The 23,310-nt window shown below is 35.2% G+C and overlaps 1 protein-coding gene across 1 annotated transcript in view; it reads left to right on the top strand.

Moving 5' to 3' along the window:
• Kif18a (kinesin family member 18A) overlaps nucleotides 1–23,310 on the top strand; it is a 61,137-nt gene that overhangs the window by 10,932 nt on the left and 26,895 nt on the right. Inside the window, 9 exon segments of the mRNA XM_051183803.1 lie at nucleotides 1,447–1,551; nucleotides 2,161–2,271; nucleotides 4,359–4,556; nucleotides 6,878–7,054; nucleotides 8,236–8,310; nucleotides 8,523–8,635; nucleotides 12,007–12,169; nucleotides 16,725–16,889; nucleotides 20,790–20,911. Coding sequence (XP_051039760.1) covers nucleotides 1,447–1,551; nucleotides 2,161–2,271; nucleotides 4,359–4,556; nucleotides 6,878–7,054; nucleotides 8,236–8,310; nucleotides 8,523–8,635; nucleotides 12,007–12,169; nucleotides 16,725–16,889; nucleotides 20,790–20,911 — 1,229 coding nt within the window.

Genomic DNA, 23,310 nt, shown 5'->3' with positions numbered 1-23,310 from the left:
CTGTGTGTTCATATTGTAAAGGACTGGTCAGCCAAAGTTCCTTTGTGCTCCTGCTACTCTTTTGTCATACGCTGTCATTCTTTGAGGTCTCAAAGACAGTGATTCTTTGCTCAGATAGTATTGTAGAAAGCCCCAATTTCACTGGAAATGGCAAATAAGCATTTATTTCTGGTATCAGGATATTTCTCTTATTAGATCTTGATCGTTGAGACACTGCACCAAGATTATCTCTGTTACATTCTAGAAATAGGTCTGGCTACATTTCACTCCTTACTATAGCCAAGGCATCTGTGCCTATTAAAATCACCAGGTAAGGGCTAGAGAGTTGACTCAGTGGTTAAGACCACTTGTTCTTGCAGAGGACCCGGGATTTATTCCCAGCACCCATGTGGCACGTGGACATACATGCAGACAAAACACTCATACACAAAAATAATAAAGTGATTAAATCTTTAAAAAAGAAATTCTCCAGGTAACTGGCTTTCTTAGATCACCTTAAGAGTATTCATTCGCCATAGTTGAAGCAAGAGAAGGTAAGCTGTCAAGAGTAACTGCTACATATTAGAAAAATAAGATCTAAAGGAAAGGTGTCTACTCCCTTAATTAAGTGTATTACATTTTTTAACAATGTTATCATTGAGAGTAGAGTTATACCAGAAAAAGAAAAATACTGTGGGCTACTAGAACATGAAAGGAAGTGCTGGTACATACACACCTACTATGTCTCATTGTAGGTCTGTGTAATTTTTTTTTTTTTCAATGCTTAAGATCACATCTAGAATGTAATGAATCTTGATAATGCAGGATGCTTTCCCACAAACTCTATCACCAGCCCAGAAAACTGTTTTTTTAGAGGCCTGGTTTTCTGATTAGTATTAAATTTTTTTTTTCCAGAACTCCTATTTATCATCCCATTAGCAAATGCTAAATGTTATGCCTTTACTAGATCCATAAAATGAAGTCAGTCATGCTATTTCTAATTAGTATTTGTGCAAATCTCTTTTACATGATCCTGCAGGTAGGAAATTAAGATGTGTGTTCAGTGTAGACTGTAAAGAATATCCAAGCTTCAATCTATACCCTGCTGTTCATTTTATAAACATGTGGCTCTTAGTTGCTCTGCAATTCAAATGCGAGAGACTGTTACTAATTGTGTATTAGACTGAAATGGAAGGATTAATTGACGTAAATACACCTGTTTTTGACTGGGTTTTTGTTTAACATATAGACTCTGAATTTGGTGTGTTTTTTTCAGAGGTAAGAAAGCTGGCTTGTCTTCATTTTGTGAGAGTTGTCAAAACAGGAATTAGTGGTGAGAATATAATAACTCCAGCATTAATATTCAATTGTAAACTGATGTCATCAAAATCTGGGATTATAGACCTTCAGCCAGCAATGTACTTGTTATTTAGACTCTACTGTTATTGTGGCTCATTTTATTTTAAGGTATATAATGAACAGATTCGTGACCTCTTGACAAACTCAGGGCCACTTGCTGTCCGGGAAGATGCCCAAAAAGGAGTGGTTGTTCAGGGTCTCACTTTACACCAGGTAAGTTTATGAATGTCTTTTCTTTCTGTTAGAATAGCAAATCTGCAGATTCCATTTCTACCATCTATTAGTTCAATCCATTGTGTTTGAAATACAAACAAACTAATGAAATTTAGACTGAGGTGAATTGCAAAGGTTCTAAAGGCCTGGGTGATTCTTCCAAAGTCACAAAGATACTAGCAAAATAAAGAGCAGACTGAGGATAGCTTCATTCTACTGCCTCTTATTGACTATTCTTGTTTCTTCCTCTCACTGAGGGATTTTATTTTCCTGCTAAAAATCTGACTGAAAATTTATTATTCTGTTAAATGTTTATATTTTTATCTCAGGGAATATTTTACCTCTTACCCTATATATCACCAAGTACTAAACAAATAATACATAATCAATATTTATTAAGAGTGAATTCATAGAACACTTTTACCTTCTACCTTTAAAACTATTGTTTGATGAGCAAGTTTACTGAGGGGCTAAGATAGCCCAGTGGTTGAAAACTTTGCTCACATTCATCAAGCCTTGGGTTTGAGTTCCTGGCACTTAAATAAATAAAAGTTGGTTGAAAATTGAACGATACATTACTAAATATTGCTTTTCTATTTGAACTCCTAGCCCAAATCCTCAGAGGAAATATTACAGCTACTAGACAATGGAAACAAAAACAGGACACAGCATCCCACCGACATGAATGCTACGTCTTCACGTTCACATGCTGTTTTCCAGGTATCCGGCCTTTAGGTTGGAATTTAGAATATAGCCAATTGCATGAATAATTTTCATATGTGGCAGCAAAGTCTCATCTATAAACCTCTCTGTTCCTTAGCACTTCAGTTTTGCCACTTTTGTTTGCTGTTTTACTTTAAGACATAATCTCATTAAGTTGACCAGATTAGCTTTGAAGTCACTAAGTAGCAGTGGCCAGCCTTAACTTCAGTTCCTTTTAGCCCATTTACTCCTGAGTAGTTGGGATTTCAGGCACTGTGACTCCTTGCCCAGTAAAGTCAAGTCATTAGCATGAAGAGTATATTCCATACAATACTAAGATGCCTCCCCAGCCCACTTTGCTCATAAAAGTACAACATCAAAAACATTTAGATTGATATGACCTTACGTCAAACACATGGGGAATGGTAAAGTAGAGATGGAAGACACTGACCATGTAATCAATTCTGTTCAGTAGCTCCACTGATCGTTTCTCTTTCACTGACTTCTACCTTATCGGTCAGTCGGTAGTCTTCAGAGGAATGTTTAACAATAAGATTCTCTGTCTTCATCTTCCTTTCACCTATCCTTAAGACTGATTCAGCTGACACAGTACTGTATTGGAGAAAATGTCCACAAAGATCCAAAGCCATAGATATCCATTATTGTTTGTAGTTTCTGGTGCTGTTTATATCCAAATGGTTATTGATGTAAAGTTGTATTGTAGATTATGCTATGATGCTATGTGAAGTTCTTTTTTTTTTTTTTTTTTTTTTTTTTTTTTGGCTTTTAGAAAACATGTTATACTTATTTGTGAGTCGTATGTATGTATGTGGGTATCAGTGTGCCATGGTGTGTGTGTAGATGACAAAGTACTTTGGAAAATTGTTACTCTTCCTTCCACCATTGTTGTGTCTGGGAATGCAACTCAGTCCGTCAAGCTTGGCAGCAAGCATGTTTTCCATTCTTACTGACCTGTGAAATTCATCTTATCAAGAAGTAATTGTTACAGCTGAAAGAGTTCATATCTAAGACAGTCAAGCCATTCAGATAGTGTCTCGTCAGTAGTTTTATTGATCTTTTCTCTTCTACTGACATTTTCTTTATTAGTAATCTTCAGAGAAATGTGTATGACGAGAGTTCTCTGGAATGTATTTGATATTTCTTTATTTCTCATGCACCTATCTTCTTTCAGTTGCAATGTACAAAGCAATGGAAGATGGTTATATAAGGGAGGTAGCCCAGTTGGTAGAGTGCATCCCTAATATACATGAAATTCAAATTCTAATCTCTAACACCAGTTAGGCACAGTGCCTCAGACCTATAATTCTGGTGTTTCAGAGTTAGAGAGGAGAGATTCTGAAGTTCAAGGTCATCCTTGACTGGTAAACTTGTAGCCATATGACCACCAGTCTCAAAAAGGAAGGAAAAAAAAAAAAAAATGTCCCTTTGAATAGTTTAAAATAGCTTAAACCTTCCTGAGCAGCTGAAATACTTGAAATGATCAAATCATAAATGAACAGCTCATTTTCACTCAGAGGGCTGGATGTTTCAGTCTGGTGTCAACATGGTAAAGCAGCACATCATTGAATGACATGTTACTTACCTTGTAATTTGAACGTGAAAATTAATAGGAATAGAGAAGAGCCAGTATCCTATTCTTCCCTTGATCAAAAACCTACCACTTGCTTCCCTCTTTGCTTTTTGCAAAATATAAGGGACAATATCATATGCGTAGGTTGTTCTCAAACTCTTGAACTCAGTTGATCCATTCACCATAGCCAAACATACACACACACACACAAACAGGAGGGGGGTAGACCCTTCCCCACAAGTAGCCCATATTACATATAGACAGATCTATTAGGCAATTAACACATGGGCCTTTGGGGCAGCCTTTGATATCAAAACTCATATACCAGTCTTCATTTTCATATTTTTCTTAACCAGTAATTCTGGTACTGACTATCAGGCAGATAATACGTGGTTGTATTAGTTTTTAAAAGGAGAATGATTTTGTCTTCATGTATATGTATTTTTTGAAAATAAAACATTTCCTTTAATTTTATTAAATTTCACTCTCATTTTCCCCTATTCTATAATTTAAGATTTATTTGCGACAACAGGACAAAACAGCAAGCATCAATCAAAATGTCCATGTAGCCAAAATGTCACTTATTGACCTGGCAGGATCTGAGAGGGCCAGAACTTCTGGTGCTAAAGGGACACGATTTGTAGAAGGCACAAATATTAATAAATCTCTTTTAGCCCTTGGAAATGTCATCAACGCTTTAGCAGATACGAAGGTAGGTAATATATGTTTACTTGCTAATGTTTTGACAAATAGTTCCTAGAACATGTTGTAGATGTAGATCATAGACATAAGTGACTCTGAGCTGTCACACATTGCTGCATGAGTGTCATTTTTTGGTTGTTGTTTTGTGAGAGGGTGTGCATGCAACTTTGTGATACTTTGTGGGAATGAACCCAGTACTTCACATGCATTGGGAAAGGACAGCTATACCCGGTTGTTTTTTGAGACAGGATCTCAAATGAGTTGTTTAATCTGGTCTTAAACTTTCTAGCCTCTTGTCTCAGCTGTAATTACAGGCCTTTTCTACCAGACTCCACAATGGTTGTTTTTTTTCAATCTTCCAGCTTTGAACTTCATTGTAAACATCTATTTGATGATCATTAGACAGCAAGAATGATTTAGTGAATTGACAAGAAGACATTGAAACAAAAAGCTTTAGAGCAACTCTAGTTAGTATTTTATAATGTACTATAAAATTGACATAATACAGAAGATTAAGAAGGAAAAGAAGAGGTTTAAGGGCTATCTAAAGTGTTATTATATGATGGGATGACTAGTAAATGCTTTGAGGCATTTAAAACTATTTTACATGCAATGTATACCAGAAGTACTTTCTAGTGTATAGTATGTTTGACAGTACATTAATTTGTTTTTAAAGTGTGGTAATTGAAGCTAATGCAGGCTTAAATAGCATTAGGAAAATTACTGATAAATTGTTAAAGGTGTTACTTTAATTTAGAATAATATTTTAAAATTAGGAAGACTTTCTTAAGAGAGCAAGTTACTAAAATTACCTGACCATTGAAAAAGTAGCATGTTTTACATTCAGAGTTGAAGACTCAAACATTTGCGAATGATATACTATTGATTTGTAAAGTTAAGCCACCAAAGTAGAGGATGTTTGCCATAATTTATACTTCTCTTATATGAAAGTTATGTGATGATAGCATTGATTTTTAATATTGATGAATCTTTATATAAAATTTGTTCCTTTTACAAAGTTTCATATGTGAAATTGAGAGCTGTATCTTTAAACTAAATATTAAGTATTCTAATTTAACTATTTACTCAAATATTTAACTACATTTATTTATTTCTGTGAGTATTGTGTAGAGGTTTGTGGTTGTCTCTTTATAGTAGAAATGGTTTTATAAAGAATTCTTTTTTTCCAAATAGAATTAGATTCAAAGATGATGCACATTGCTTAATCCTACATCAACTTGATATGCTATGCTTTGTTGATACTCGTGGGGAGGCCTGCCCTTTTCTGGACAGAAACAGGGGAGGAATAGATTGGGAGCACCAGGGGTCGGGGGTGGATTACAGGAGAGAAGAGGGAGGAAAGACTGCACTCAGTATTTAAAATAAATCAATAAATTTAATTCTTAAAAAGAAAGTTATGATGTGATCTAGCAGCAACCATACTATGAGTATATTTATGCAAAAATATAAAAGCAGGAAGTCCCTGGGATAAGGAATAAACAATGCTAACATGATACTCTATCAATTTTAGAATGATTGATGTAAGATCATTGGTGGACATAATCACTTAAGAGATTTTTGGAGGATGAATGCAACCTTGTATGATTTATTTTTGTGTTTATTTTAAAGAAAAAAAGATGATGCACATCTTAAATATGTATCTCATGCCTAGTTTCCCTGTTAGCTTAGTTTTTTTGTTTTTTTTTTTGTTTTGTTTTGTTTTTTTTTTGTTTTTTTTTTTGTTTGTTTTGTATTTGAGATGATTTTTGTTTTTTGTTGTTGTTGTTTTGTTTGTTTTTGTGGGGGTTAGTTGTTTGGGAAGTTTTATTTTGTTTTGGAAATATAATTTTGCTTTGCCATCCAGTCTACCTACCAAGAAGGTAGGATTATAGCCACATATTGCCACACCAACCTTTTTTGTCATCTTTTCAGATATATTTAAAATGTCACCTACAACTAAAAAACCAACCTTGATAGTTGTTTTGTTGTGAAGTTTGTTCTTAGAGATGTAAATTTCAGGTGGAATTGTATAATTTTTATTTTCTTACTGTGTTTGTGTACATGTGCAAGTCAGAGGACAGCATCCCAGAGCTAGTTCTCCTTTCTGATATGTGTGTTCCAGGGACTACACTGAGGACTTTAGGGCAGACACCTTTCTCTACACACTGAAGCTATAATTAGGACTTTCATAATAGTCACTGACTACTCAAGATCTATTTGCAGCAGTCAAACACCAATTATATCATTGGGCATTGCTTAAGTTCTTCTAAAGAAATAGTAGTAAGTAGTAGTGTGGAAAAAGAAATAAGAATTCTTGTTTTGTTCTTTCAGAGAAGGAATCAGCATATTCCTTATAGAAATAGTAAGCTTACTCGCTTGTTGAAGGATTCTCTTGGAGGGAACTGTCAGACTATAATGATAGCTGCTGTTAGTCCTTCCTCTTTGTTTTACGACGACACATATAACACTCTTAAGTATGCTAATCGTGCAAAAGACATTAAATCTTCGGTAAGTGCATTTACTTTGACTTTGTCGTGAGAGTATTAGGTATATTCTATTTTTATATTTAACTAAAGTCTTAATTAGGGTTATGTTTCTGTTAATGAATTTGGCAATATAAGTCCTGGTTACTGAATGTTAATTTAGTCACACAGTTTTTGCATCTTAATTACTTCACAGTGGATGTTGCTGTTCATTCTTATGAGTCCTGGAGTACTTGTTATTCTTCACATCATGGTACATGGTGCTTGGATAGCATGACATAGTAATTAGCCAAGGATTTGATATAGTTAAATCTATTTTTATATTTACTGTAAGAAACATTTATGGGTGATATTGCAATTTATCTGCGCACCGACTAATAATACCTACCTTGGTTTATAACATGCTTTATGAATGAATTTTCACATAAATTGTGCTAAATCAAGGAATGTAACAGTGACTACTTAGAGAAATGTTCTTTGTCTAAATTTTGGGATACTTTAAAAACAATCAGGTGAAAACATACCTACTTTAAAATTACAGGACCTTAGTTCAGAAGAGACCTCAGTTAATTTGCTATGATGCCTATCCTCTTGACTATTCATTTTCCTCCTATAAGTGTCTGAAGATGAGCAGTGTGACACCCTGTGAGAAATGTCCATATACTATTTTTATAAAAGGCCGAAGTATATGAGTGTACAAAGATTTTCTCACATTTTTCATGTCCTTACTCCAACCCATTGTAAAGTTTTCTAGTTTTGTTTTTTATGCTCCATTTTATATCTATGTGGGCCAAAGCTTGAAGAACTTTAAGTACTTGATTCTAATTCAAATTAGAAATTTCTATAATATTAAAAATTATGTAATTTTCTCCCCATGTAAATGTTTATGGGGTTATACTGTTGTAGACAATATGAAAAGTAATAAGAAACTAATATGAATGCAAGCATAAAACAATTCTGAATTTCTTGAATAAATAGGCTACTTTTATTATTATGTATAAACACAACATATTTTTTAAGTAAGCCAATTTGTTTATAATTTCAACATATTCTCATTACAAATTTTAAATATAGTTATATTTAATCATGATGATCACTTATAGTTGTTAAAAGTTCAAAATTGGTAAAGTCAAGTTTATGAGATACAGTGCCACTTTGTGCTATCTTAACTATGTGACTGTAATCATAATTTCTCTCTTTTGGCAGTTGAAGAGCAATGTTCTTAATGTCAACAGTCACATATCTCAATATGTAAAGATCTGTAATATGCAGAAAGCAGAGGTATGTCTACTGTTCTCAGTGATCTATTATTACCTGCAGTTCTTCCCTTAAGGGATGCTTTCTTCCTTATTGTTCAAAATTTAATGCATTTCCTATTATAGTGGGAACCTGGTGTGTGATTATTGTTGATAACTGAACTTTTACTGTGGCTATGTAAAATGAATGAAGACAAATAACTTGATTTGTATTTTAATTAGTGTTTCCTTTGCTAGATTTTAATGTTGAAAGAAAAACTAAAAGCCTATGAAGAACAGAAAGCTTTGACTGACAAAAATGACAGTGCAAAATCAGTACCTTCAAACATTCAAGTCAAAGAGATTAAAAGGTAAAACTATTAAAATCGCTTGAGAAATGTAGTTATAAATTATAGTCTTTCTTTAATTATGTATCATATATGTATGTATAGCTACGTATACATCTCACTTGAATTCAGAAAATGCACTTGTTTGTTCTTTGTATTTGAACTTTAGAAAGCAGCTGGTTATTTTACCGCTGGGAAAAGCAGGAGGAAAAGCTGGTTCTGTCATCTGTGAAGCCAGTTTATTTTGAATGGTGCTTTTTTTTTTTTTTTTTTTTTTTTTTTATTAGTACTTGAATAGTTTTATGAAAATATGGTCAGTTTTTATTGATTCTATATAGACCCACTAATTCACTTACTAATTTCAAATTATGAACTGAGTAAACCCTGCAGTGATGTAGAATGATAGAATAACATTTCCTGTCCAAGTTGATCCACCATCTTCTTTCCACCACTCAAGACCCTTATTTCTTGGTCTGTTTTCTCTATGAGACAACTTGTAAACTTGTCCTTTTAATACTATGTTATTGAGTGCTGCCACTTTGTTTTTCTCCCTAAACTTTATTGACAGCTTTGTAGATTATGTTGAGTCTTAGAGTATTAATTTCAACCAATTACTATAGCTCTTTTTTAATTAGAATTAATAGAGGTATCGTTTTCTCAATTACAGAGTGTAGTAAGAACTCCCTAATTTAAATTATCTTAAAATATTGTGTATGTGCGTGTATGTAGGAAAGTAGGTAGGTATAAGTCAGGAGACAACTTTCAGGACTCACCCATCTTAACTGGCCCAGAAGTATTAGGCTTTGTCCTCTATTTTCACTTTGTACTGTTTTGCAAACATCACATATAATTCTGACAGTTACTTCTGTTGGTGACAAAAGTCAGTTTTGCATCTCATTAGGTTTCCCTGTGTGCTATTAAAGTGCAAGGGTACTAAGCATACTAGTTTTTCCCTTGTGTTGAAATTGCTAACTCTGCAAGTGACCCATTAGAATATTAAATTGTTAGTATTTTATTTGGCATATAAAATTTTAATTCCATGCAAATTTTCTTATCTTAAAAAATTTATAAGTGTTTCCTTGTTCCTCATTTATGTGTTTGTTTATTGAGACAGCTGTGTATCATCCTGGCTATCCTACCTAGAACTTGGCTTTGTAGACTATGCTGGCCTTGAACTCAGAAATCTACCTACCTCTGCCTCCAGAATTGGGATTAAAGGCTTGTGCTACCACCTCCTGGCCCTCATTTATTCCTTTCAAAGAAAACTTCTACTCTGATGTAATGTTCTAGTGAATATTACTTTTGTTATTTAAACATGACAGTAGTGCTAATACAATACAGTTTTCTTTGATATTAAACTACCAATTTTCAAAAGTTGGAGTGGTTATTTTTATAAATTTGTCAACATTAACCCTGTGTAATTTGCCAGTTAAATTGTAGTCCCAGCTACTTAGGATTCTGAGGCAGAGGAATGCAGTTTCCAGTCAAGACTGGAAAACTTAGGATGATTGTATCTCAAAATTGAAAGTCATGGTGATAACAGCTCACGAGTGAGTGCTTGCCTACCATGTGAGGCCCTCGGTTCAGTCCCTGGTGGGTGCTGCAGTTCTGGTGAAGGAAAGAGAGTAGACTTACAAATTAGGAAACATTTTTGGAGTTGATGAATTTAATCATTTATCTCTGTGTGTGTGTGTCTCTCAAGATTTTTAATTGTATATGTGGGAGGGATTTCTATGTGTGTATATTTATGTGCATAGGAGTACAGGAAGTCAGAGGCATTAGATTCCTCTGCAGCAGAGGCAGTTGTTACCCTTTTAAAACTTTGGTTTCCATAAAACTTCAATAACATTTTTGTGCATTTTCTGAAGACAGTGGGAAAATATGCAATATTTTCTGACTCAAATTTTTGTTGCGCCAGTATACAAAAGGGAATCTTAAAAGGAAAATACATTTTATTTAGCAATAGTTGTAAAAATTCTATTATTACTATACCAAGGAAGTGATATGGTCTTGTGTCTTACCTAAAAATATTAATGAAAAATTTTGTTTCTAGTTAGTTTAAATGTCCTAAATGACTAGAAAATACTACTCATTCCCTTAAGATTTATTTCTGTTATTTTTTTTTTAATTTTAAGATGCAACCTAGAAACCCTTGATAATGATTACTTTCTTTCCTTAGTAAACAGTAAACACTAAGTAAAGTGTTTAGACCACAAAATTAAAATTTTGATATAGTTCAACTTTGTCCTTATATCAAAAAGTTATGAATACTATGATATTGTCTTAGGGTATAACCTAAAGATAACTTATCAGTTCATTTACTGGCACTAGCCTTGGTGTAATACAGGACGGTGAAATCACAATATCCGCATGTGCTTCCTATGAAATATTCATCAGCTGAACAAAACTACAGGAAAGTCAATGTACTGTGGTTTATCTTCATTCCCAGGAGGGTTTCATTAAGAACTACTGACGTAAATTGGCAGTACCTTTACCACAGATCCTTACAAATATATATCCAAAACTGCCCAAAGAACATTTATTTTTAAATGCACAGACTTTATTTTATTCTAAAGGCCTTGTACTTAATTTTCTTCAATAATAAATAATTTTGCCTGTGTGAGATTATCTGTAAGACTAAAATATTGTTGTGACCCGTGTTCTGTTTGTCCTAGAAGTTGCCAAACTATGCATTTTCTCAGTTTTTCATAAAATTTATTCGGTTTTGAATCATTGGCTCCTTGGGGGCCTAATAAACTCCACAAATTGAATTCTTTATTTTGCCCTTTAGAAAAGTAAACCACAACCACGTTTCTAGGTTTGCCACATTGTTAACTTGGATGTTTTGGGTCCTGCCAGTGTCAGCTGACTTTTTGCCAAGCTGTAGGGGGTACCTAACCTTATGGTGTATTTTCACTATAATAATCTTTGAGGCTAAAACTGGTTCTCTCATTTTCCCTAGGGGGCCATGGAGATACCATATGATAATGCCTCCTATTGCTTTTTCTTCACTGTAAGCCAACACCAAACAGCACGTGATGCTCTGCTGCTAATAGGGCTATGAGAATTGTCATATTACAGATCTAGGTTATCATCCTTTGCATTTTTGCTGCGCAGTATGACTACATATGATAAAATACAACATATTACTAATATCAGAGACCTTGTGACACCAAAATATATAAACAACATGGTTTGTTTTGCAGCAGAAAGAAACCTACAGTAAAAAAATAAAGTTGATACTGCCTTCTCAGCACTTTTATGGTAGGAGGAATGTAGTTCTGACCTGCTGTTTATCATCAAGTACAATCTGAGTGATATGTGTCATTTCAGTAAGCTATATACTAGATAGTACAAATTTAATGAAATAAAATGATATGTTTTATTTTTGGTAGATTTCAAGAAATTCTGAAATGCTTGTTCCAGAATCGAGAAGGAATCAGGCAAGAATATCTGAAATTAGAAATGTTGCTTAAAGAAAATGAACTCAAGTCACTCTATCAACAGCAGTGCCATCACCAAATAGAGATGATGTGTTCAGAAGACAAAGTAGAAAAGGTATTTAACTACTTTATGCCTAAATTACAGAGAACATGGAAATCTAATTCTAGAAATTTAATAAACATTGTTTCTTACCCATTCTCTAAAAAAACATGGAAATAGTATGTGAGCCAGAGGAAACTTTGAAAAGCAAATGCTTAGTTAAACTTGTTCCTCTTGAACACACTATGTACTCACTCATATATGGATTTTAGACCTAGAGCAAAGGATCACCAGCCTATAATTCACATCACCAGAGGAACTAGGGTACAAGGTATATTCTAAGAGATTCATATAAAGTCCCTCACAGAACTGGGAAGGGACAAGTCCTCCAGAGCTCAGGTTAAGTGGGGGGGGGGGGGCAGCGAATGGAGAGAGAAGTAGGAGAAAATGAGGGGGAGGAAAGGGAAAACATGTGCGACCAGGAAGATTGAGTCTGGTTAGGAATAGAAGATAGGAAAGAGAGAGACAGACAGAGAGAGAGAACATAAAAGAGGGAGCCAATATTGGTTTGAAGATAAAATTGAACACAAAGAAAGGTCTAGAGAACTACAAGACTGCTCCCAACTAACAATTTGAGCTTCCGTGGAAAGGCTGTCATAAATGCCCTTCCCGGAGAGTGAGATCAACAACTAACTTATCCATGGAGCCCTCAAATAATGCCTGTTGAAAACAGGATCAAACACCCATACGTAAACACTGAGTTGAACTAGAACCCAGAAGCAGATGGAGAGGACAAGACCGTGCGGCAGAAACACATAGAGACAGTTTACCTAAACAAGGAGGAGCTAACGGCCACTAGACTGATAGCTGGGAAGCTAGCATGGGACTGACTCAGGCCCCCCTGAATATGGGTCTCAGCCAGAAGGACTGAGCAGTCTAAGAGACCTCAGACAGTGGAGCCAGGTTGTATCCCTGGTGCACAAAAGGACTTTGCGAACACATCCCCCATGGAGGGATAACTGCCTTAATCTAGAAACAGGAGAGAAGCCCTAGTCCCTACTTCACATGACCTGTCAGATCTACATGACCCCACCTGAATGGCATTCCCCTACATATGGAATTGGGGTTGGCGGATGGGAGGGGAGGGTGTTTAGAGTGCATGTGAGAGGGCAGAGAGGGTAAAAGGGAGGGAAGGATGGAGAGAGGATGGGAGGGAGGGAGGGAGGGAGAGAGGGAGGGAGGGAGGGAGAGGGAACTGGGATCGACATGTAAAATAATAAATTTAAAAAAAAATGCTTTGACTCCAAAAAAAAAAAAAAAAAAAAAAAAAAAAAAAAACTTGTTTCTCTTTTGAGAGCCTGTAGAACATTAGGGACAGGAGAGGCAGCCTACTCAAGATGCGGGTGACACTTTACAACTTCGGCCACATGGAGATATTTTTGTTATTATTCAGAAAGAATACTTGATCGCTGTTCTTGCTATCCATTGCTGTATGATCCTAATAAAGTGCTGACCAACTTCCAGTATTAACAGTGTGCATTCCAAAATGGTTATGGTCTAGGCTTTAACAAACAGTGTTTTATTTAGGAAATATCTAAAGTTGACAAAGTGGCATCAAACTAATGCTACCACTGGGAAACCTAGCAAAAGCAATGCAAAACTACTCTGGGAAATAAACCTTCAACTCTATCTCTTACAGTCGCCATAGATAGGAATCAGCAGACTTACCATTTCAGACAGAAAGAAATCCCAGGAATTATAGACACTGGACTAATCTACTGGGAACTGTAAAACTGAAGACAAAAAAAAAAAAATCAAAGATAAAAACATTATCAGTAAGGAATAGCTGAATGTGAGGGTCACAACATGAGAAAAGCAAATGAAATTTTCAGATTTTAAAGGATTTATTCACTATCAGGCAATGTTCAGGCAGTTCACCTCATTGTCAGAAACTCCCATGAGGTATTTATTATTCTCCTTTCTAAGCAAGGACATGGGTAAGCCATTTTGTCAGAGGTAGTACACAACCATAGGTAGCTGAGCTATGATTTAAGCTCTAGTACACTAATGCTAGAACTTGTGCTTTAGTTCTTAGGTTTTTTTTTTTTTTTTTTGCATGTTTGATACTGCAGAAATCGAAATTGGTATTTCAAAACTGGAAAAGAAAACTAAGAAATTTAAACCAAATATAACATAGATAATGTGTGAACAAAATGTTATCTCCTTTTTTTTCAGACCAGGACACCAGTACTTGAGTTGATGCTTCCTCTTTTAAGATGAATCTTACTTCCTCAGTTAAACCTATCTAGAAACATTCTGAGAACTTTCCCAAAAGCTTTTATTTTAGGTCTGTGGGTCTCAAACCCTTTGGGAGTTGGACATCCTTTTCCCGGGGGTTGCTTAAGATTCCTGGAAAACACAGATATTTACATTATGATCCATAATAGTAATGAAATTTCAATTATGAAGTTGCAACAAAAAATAATTTTATGATTTGGGGGCTCACCACAACATGAGGAACTGTGTTAAAGGCTCACAGCATGAAGAAGGTTGAGAACTGCTGTCTTAGGCAATTCTAAATTCTGTCAAATTGACAAGAGTGTCATAGCATATTAGTGGTGAGTTTTTTGCTTGTTTGTTTATTTGCTTTTGTATTTGCATAAAGCAATATTGACACCTCAAATTTTAGAGTCATGTTTTCAATCTCAGTGAGGAAATGTGCCACTTTGTCCTGAATACCCATCACTGTACGGAATATATTTAATGAGCATTAAAAGTCAAAATTATCCTTTTTGAGTTTCAGCTAGAACCTTTCTGAACAGTTGTGAATGTTAAGGCAAAGTAAATGTAATTTAACCACTATCTTCAATAGGGATAGCCCCTTTATCTTCATTTTTCAGAAATAAAGTGATTGACGACCCTCTGAGGTTGACTTGCTTGAGTTTTCACACTTTCTGAATAGCAGAAGAAAGTCAAAATGTCTCATCTCCCACTTCCTGCTGTAGCACTCTCTAAGCATCAAAGTTAGGACCCTTTTCTGCCATTAAAACTATCTTGAACTTCATAGATCTTTATTTATAGAGACTGTCCACTGATACTGTATTAGAAATTACTAATGCGATTTACAGAAATTCTTGTTTTCTTATAGTTTTATGAAGATAACTAATTATTTTCTAAAACAAAAAACAGCTTAGGAGAGCCATAGCTTTGTTTTACATCCTTCCAACTGTATGCTGTCTTCACAACAGTTGCATTCTCTTATCTTTTTCTGTGATGTTCTGTAGTGACCTTACACCTCTGTTAGCTCCTGGAACACTCTTACCCTGATATACCATTAGGATTAAAGAGGCTGTCTGGAGAGATGACTCAGTGGTTAAGAGCACTTGTCACTCTTGCAGAGGACCTGCATTCAGTTTCTAACACCCATGTGATGGTTCATAGCCATCTGTAACTCCAGTTCATGGTGATCTTGTGGCCTTTTCTGACCTCTGTCAGCACCAGGAATACACATAGTGTATGTTCTTTTGTCCAAGCAAAATGTTCAAATAAATGAGTCTCTTAGAAATTTTGTAAAGAATTAAAATTTATTTTGACCAAATAAATCGCCTGAAAAGATCCCAGGCATTTCCATATGAAAACTACGGGTGCCTTTAAGTTTGCCCCAAAGTTAGAGAACCTTTGCAAGTGTGGCATTTGTCACGTTAGCATTTTGTATTCCATCCTTCCTCTTTAGGGAAAAGACAGGTATTTTGTTTGTTTAAACTGCTGTTTTGTTTTGCTAAGGTCTTGCCATGAGAAAAAATTATTTAGGATATAACCAGACAAATGACAATAAAGACCTAAGAATCCTCATGAGAATGACTGCTTGTTAGCCACTGTCCCTGATCATTTGATTCTAGTCTTCTTTTTTCCTTGAACATCTTGTTTTCCTATGAAGGAAGTTAAATGTATAAATATCAAGAATCTGTGGCTTAATGGCAACCACACTGACTTAACACTAAATATTTACAAACTAATATCCTCCACCAAAGTGAAAATGCTCTTAGTTGTTTATGTTACATACCTGTAAATATTAATTAATTTTTAGAAACACCAAAAGTAATGATTTATTACCTATGAAGGACAGAGTCGTTGGCCAACAGAAGGCCAAATCTGACTGAAAATACTCATGAATACCAAAGACATTAAGAGTATTCTAAGAGTGTTCTCAGCCTTGACTATAGGCAAGTTCTCATACTTTTTTCTGTCATTTAGAGCAACAAATTAAATCAGTAGAACTTTGTTTCTTTCTTCATGTCTTCCAGATTGAAAACAAGTACAGAGTGTTCATGCTTTTTTGAGTTGGGAAAGCATGGAATTTATCTAACCTTATATGAACTTTACAAATGTATCATGTAAAAAAATTTCAGTTTTCCATTTGACCACTGTGTTCCTTAAACCCATAAAAATCCCAAGATGTAATTTTATTAAATAACTCACAACTGATTTTCTATTTTCTGTTATATTTTAATAGGACAATAGTAGTATGGCTTAACATACTATACCAAAATAAGAAAATGCATGACTTTTAATGTTGTACACAGCAAATATAAAATTTAGCAATATTATTAAATTCAGTATTATATTTCAGGCCACTTGCAAACGAAATCACCGACTTCAAAGGTTGAAAACTGTTCGCTGTTTCGTAGAGAAAAAGAAGGAAGAGGTGTTAAAACAATTTGATGAGAATACTAATTGGCTTCATCGAGTGGAAAGCGAAATGAGACTCTTAGGTCAAAATGGTGACATCCCAGAGGTACAAATATGTATATGTGTTCAATTTTAATCTTAAAAGCTGAACTCCTTAAATTTCTTATATTTCTGTGGAGTAAATATCTTTCATATGGCAATTGTTGCCCTATTTATCTCAGATTTAATTAGTTCACTTTACTATTATTAATGACTGTATCATCAGCTTACTAATTACCTAATTGGTTTGTGGATTCTGCTTTCAGAAGGGTCAGTTTATTTTTAAATGTTTTTAATGCAACTGTCTTTCATGAGGTAACTCTTAAGTTATAATTAAGTGATTCTGTTTCAACTAGTTGAGGCTTCCTCATCCAGCTAGGCTTCTTTAACTTTTCCACCCACAACCTCTTTCTACCTTAGCAATCTTCTGTGATCCTGAATATATAAGTATGTAATAGATATACAGATCAAAAGGGTACATATCTTTATAAATAATAAAGGAATTTACTTTAAAGCAGCAGTTCTTTGGAGATTGAGAATACATGTATTTACCATTTATCAAAGGCAAAAGCAAATTTGAATACTAATGAAGTAAGTGGTCTTCTTAAAAACTTCAGAATTCATCGGGTTTTTTTTAATGATCTGGTATAGCAAGAATGTCACCTTTTTATAATTCGTAGTACAAAATGGCAGAGGTTTGCTTAGGGCCATTTTAGGAATGGTTGGAAATTATTTCATGATCACAGCAAGGCAAAAGGTATTTATTGGTGTTTTATGAAACTTAAACAACATCTCAAATAGCGGTTTGTTAAGTCAAACATGTGTAGTACAAATGATACAAACGATACAAAAATTTGATATTTACTGAGGAACAACAATAAGAAATTCTTTATTTTCCCTAAATAAGCCATTGTGTTTCTATAGAATAGAAGCCTTTGTATGAACAGTAAAAACACTAGGATTCTTAATCTGCATAGTCTTGAGTGAGAGCCAGGGTGTTTCGCAGCTCTCATTGGCATTACCCCATGCAGAATACTGTGTATTAAGGACTGATTTTACAGTGAAATTGTGATTCACTGTGAGGGTATACATCCAGAAATACATCTTCCTATTTACACATTTGATATTGAATTAATTATTGATCATTGTGTGTTCAGAACATTTTACTGTGGCTCTGTTAATCTAAGTGCCCATATTCAGGTGCATGGCCCCATATAGAAGTGCACCCACCAGTTAAGAAGCTAGGAAATGAGTAATTTAAGTTTTAAACTTGATATATTAATTTAAAAGTTAGCTCAAGTATTTGTAGTTTTTTTAACATATTGCTTGCCTTTTTCAACTTTGTAATGCTTATAAAGTTAGTATCATTTGAGTTATTAATTTAGTTTTTTTTAATGGTCACATACAGTTTTTCAAATAATCTAGAATTTTTGTTTGTTGAGAAATCTATGTATCCTTGACTAGCTTGGAACTCAGGATTAGAACCAGGCTGGCCTGAAATTCATAGAGATCCACCTGCCTTTGTCTCCCCATGTCCAGTATTAAAGCTATCTTCCACACTCTGCTTATCCTAAAACACTTGTCGCAGGATTTTATACACCAGACTCTTAAGTATTTAGTCCTTTATATATTTCATTATAGATAACACAAGAAAGAAACGGGGCACTTTTTCTTTCTACCACCTAACTTCTCAGTTCTGTTTTCATAAGATGTTTCACAGCTGAAGCAGTTAATCTAGTCATAAGCACTTAGTTCACAGAGAGACTTACCCAAGGTCCTGCAACTCATGACCAATACTACTTTTTTATGAATTTGAAATGATTGCTATGTTCACTACACCCTCCTTCATTATCTATTTTTTAATGTCATGTCTTTATCCAGCAGTATCACACTCATAGTTCAGACTACCACACCCCACCCTACCACCACCACCGTTATCATACTGCAACAGATGGCCATTCTGGTTTTCTCTACTACAACCAAACTAAAACTTTGAGAGCTGGCACTGACAGTATCACTCTTCAGTGTCCTGTCCTTATTATAAACTATGCTGTCTGACCAAACCTGGCACAATCTGGCACCTCGTGTTTCTAAAGCAAGCTGTTACCTCCCATCATACTCTACTTCAGTTGTTAGCTGACATGCAGTTCTTGTACTTGTGGTCTTCCCTTCTGATGTGATCATTGGTGGACTGAGACAAGAACACACTAAAATTTCAATCTTACAATAGACCTAGGATGTGTGATTGATTGGGTAGGAAGAGTGGTTATAGAGTATAAGAGGTAAGGACAACCTGGTTTTTATTGTTTTCTTAGGAAAATAATTGGAACTATTTGGAAAATATGTTTGCACACTTTATTTTCTAACTGAAAAACTATAAGGAGATCATGTAAGATGAATCAGTTCAGCTCTCACACTTTAGTCAAGTAAACTGATCTCCATAAAGGCCATGTATTTGGCTTGAGCTGACATTTGTTTCAAGACTGAGCATATCCTTAAAAATCAGATGACTCATAGGCCAATCCTCTAGACATAATCCTGGTTCCATAAAAAGTGCTTTATCCAAAACACATGATAAAGTTCTTGAAGTGTAAAGGTGAATTATGTAAATGAATTGTGCTGGCTAGTTTTATGTCAGCTTGATGCAAACTAAAGTCTTTTTTTTTTTTTAAGAGAAAACCTCAATTGAGAAAATGCCCCCAGAAGATTCACCTGTGTGCAAGCCTGTAGTACATTTTCTTGAATTGAATCTCAAAGGAACATTTCTTTGTCTAAGTCCCTACTTAAGCATTGATTGGTATAGGAAGTATTTTATTTTTAACAAACCTGATAAGGAGCCTGCATTCCTTTGTCATTACTAAAATATTAATAATTAATATCTCCTGCTTTGGTCTTGAACATGATGCATTGATAATCATAAGAATTACCCCACCTTCCCCCCCCCAAAAAAAATCTAATCTGTACTTTAGACAATCTATGTCCAACTATAGACTAGAAAGGAATATGAAAAAAAATCAAAGTGGGATATCAATTTTTTTTGCTAAAAGAAACCTCTAGGCATCCATTGCTCTATTTGATTGTTAGCTTACCAATCCAAATGTCCCCAAAAATACACTTTTTCATTACACAATTAAAGATGCTAAAATTGCTATGTATTTTTGTTTCATACGTCTCAATCCTTTCTGAGCTGATATTTTTTGTATTTAGGATTTAGTGAATTTCAGGAAAAATTAATAAGTTATAAGTGGTAAATTAGAGGGTGCCTGGCCCTAGACAGAAGAGCATAGAGAAAATGGGAATATTCAAGACATTTTTTCCCCCAAAGGTGAAGATTGTAAGAAGAATATAAGAGGTATGTGTGTGTGAGAGAGAGAGAGGTGGGGGGGGGGGGAAGGAAGCGAGGGGGAGAGAGAAGTGTACTGCATGTAGCATGTAATTCAACACAGGCCAGTACACTGAACTAACGTGATCATAGTTCATCCTTGGATGACCTTTACCTTCAGGTGAATAAATAGCATTCTTATTGGTCAGTGCTATTAAAGTGTTGGAAGATAGGGGTTGTCCATCTTTAGATGTAGTACTCAAGGAATGCCTCTTTTGGTAATAACATTTAAGTAAAAACTTGTGGTATGATTACTTTTACAATACTGTAAGCAAATTGGATCAACAGAGAAGCTGTCATCATAACATACCTTTTTCCAGGTCCCTAATATTCATTTTATAAAAATATTTAAATTCTGGCCTTGCTGGTAAGTGCTAGACTACGTATGCCTAGAACTTACCTAGTTTCATGTTCAGCTTGACACAACTCAACTGATTTCGACAATAAGTTTTCTTACTGTCTATATTTCTCCACATTTTTTTAATATATTAAAAAGAAAAAATTTGGTTCCACATGAAATATGTTACATGAAAATTAGCCTAATTCTTTTAAAAATCTGAAATGCAGTTCGCTCCCTGTCCCTAGGTGCTCAGTAAAGATCTTCATTGTCACCAGTTACACCTCCAGACCAAAGACCTGAAAGCACAAATGGCACACATGAAGGCTCTGGCTTGTCTCCAAGAGCAGCAGCTCAGTCAGACTGAGGCGTAAGTACACGGTGTTGGGCAGCCTGCCGAGTTTACTGCTGCAGGAATTGAACTGTATCTGCTAAGGGATTCATTGATTTGAATTGTTTGTCAGCATCAGTAACCACACAGGAAGAAAACATTGAGATGTGAAGGACATGGTTCTTTCCTAATAGCTAATTTTTTTATAGTTCCTTGTAGTTTGTAAATGAATTTTTTTTTTAAGATTTTGGTTTTGTGCTAAAAAAAAAAAAAATTAAACCCAGTCAGATAAATCTGGGTCTAAAACCCAGTGCCACAGTCCAGTCTAATGAGCCTCACCTGTACCTTGCCAACCTCTAAGATTGGACCAGAAGATACGTAACCGACAGAAAATTCCATGTACTCAGATCTCATTACTGTTATTAGCTCTTAATGAGCATCAGGTGCCTTGATTATTGTATAATCTTTATGAATTAAGTAATTGACAATTTTCCACTTGTACATAATGCATGCTGACCATTCCCACCCTCTCCCATCTCAGTGATGTCCTCCCACTTCTTCCCTATAGATCACCTTTGTCTGTTTGTGAGGTTTTGTTTGTTTGTTTGTTTTTCTTTTTGGTTTGCTTTGGTTACCGGGCAAGTTTAACCAGACCCATCTATAAAATCATCAGTTTGGAGCTATCCATTAAAGTCTCCTGTGCTCAGCAGTGGAGACACAACCGAAGACAGTGGTTACCCCTTTCCCAAATTCTTTCTCCAGTAATTTAGCAGTAACTGGTAGAGGACCTTGAGACCCTCTCCCTTCTCAGTTGATTGTTGGTAGAGCCAAACTTGTGTGAGCCTAATGTTGGTAACAGCAGTTGTTAAAAACTCATGAACACAATGGCTGTATCGAGTGTAGAGGATCGCATTTGCTGCACTTCACACTATCTTCCCGCTCTGAGATACTGCCAGGCTCTTCTTTCATAATGTCCTTTGAGTTTCAGAAATGGTAGTGTAAATGCCTTGTTTAGTGCTGAACCTTTAGCCATCACTTTTTCTCAGCATCTTTGGCAGCTGTGAGTCTCCAGACTCATTGTTGTTCACTACAGAGACTGGGTATAAATATAGAAATTTATAAGACGCTTAGATGCAATGAATTTAGTTCAACAGTAGTGAGTTGCCCACTTAGTCTATGACTTCCCCTGGCATAGGTGATAATCAGGCTTTAATCCCAAGCATGACTTCAGCTTCAAATCTAGTCAAATAGTTACTTTTTTTTTTTAATTTATTTAAATAATATTTCTTTATTTATTTTACATACCAACTGCAGTTCCCTGCCTCTGCACTCCCCCTCAGGTACACACACACACACACACACACACACACACACACACACACACACACACACTTAAGGTTGTGGCACATCTTACACAGAAAGTTTGTGGGGTTTTGCTTTTTTTTTTTTTTTTTTTTTTTTGGATTCATGTGGTTAACTGCTGGAAAAAAACCACTGATACCTTTCTCCCTCTACAACCTTAATAGCATCCTTCAACATTTACATTCCACTAAATTAAAAAAAAAAAATTCTAAAAGAAGTAGAGGAATTTCTGCATGCATATGAGCTACCAAAATGAACCAAAACTGAAATAAATAATTCAAACAGCAACAACAGTGAATCAGCAATAAAAAGTCTGTCACAGGACCAGATGGATTTACTGCAGATCGTATCAGACCTTCAAAGAACTAACACCAGTGCAATGCAAATAGTTCTATAAATGGAAAAAGGAAAGCTTCTAACTGTATGAAGCTAGCATTAGCTAGCAGCTAAGCATGCACATGTTGGAAACTGTTATGATGAACACAGATGCAAAACTTCTTGGTATACTACTGACATACTGAATTTAAACTCACATCAGAAAGATAAGTCATCGTGATCAATTAGCTTCATTTCAGAGATTCGGGGGTTTCTGCATATATGAATCAATAAATGTAGTACATCACAAAAATGGACAGAAATCACATGTATCTCCAGAGACACAGAAAAGGCCTTTGACAAAATCCTATATCCCTTCATGGCATAAGGCAGGAGAGACTAAAGATGCACAGAGTATACCTCAGTGTAATAAAGGCTGTATTTGACAGACCTGTAGCCAGCATGGTGCTAAATACAGAAAAGCTCAAAGCATTCTCGACAACATTAGAAATAACACAAGGGTGCCCGTCACTTCCACTTCTGCTAACTGCAGTGCTTGAAGCCTGAGCTGGGGCATTAAAACAGGAGAGAGGGGGAGATAAAGGAAAGAAAAGTCAAAGTTTCCCTATTTGAAGATGATACAGTTCTATAATTAAAAAAGCTTAATGACTTCACTAAAATCTCTTAAAATGTCCAACACTTTGCAGATAGTGAGATGCAAAATGAACATACTAATACAGCAGCCTTCCTTTCACTCCAGT

The sequence above is a fragment of the Phodopus roborovskii genome, unplaced genomic scaffold, assembly GCF_943737965.1.
Source record: "Phodopus roborovskii unplaced genomic scaffold, PHOROB, whole genome shotgun sequence".
Lineage (NCBI taxonomy): Eukaryota > Metazoa > Chordata > Mammalia > Rodentia > Cricetidae > Phodopus > Phodopus roborovskii.
This window is presented reverse-complemented; position numbering and strand designations above follow the sequence as displayed.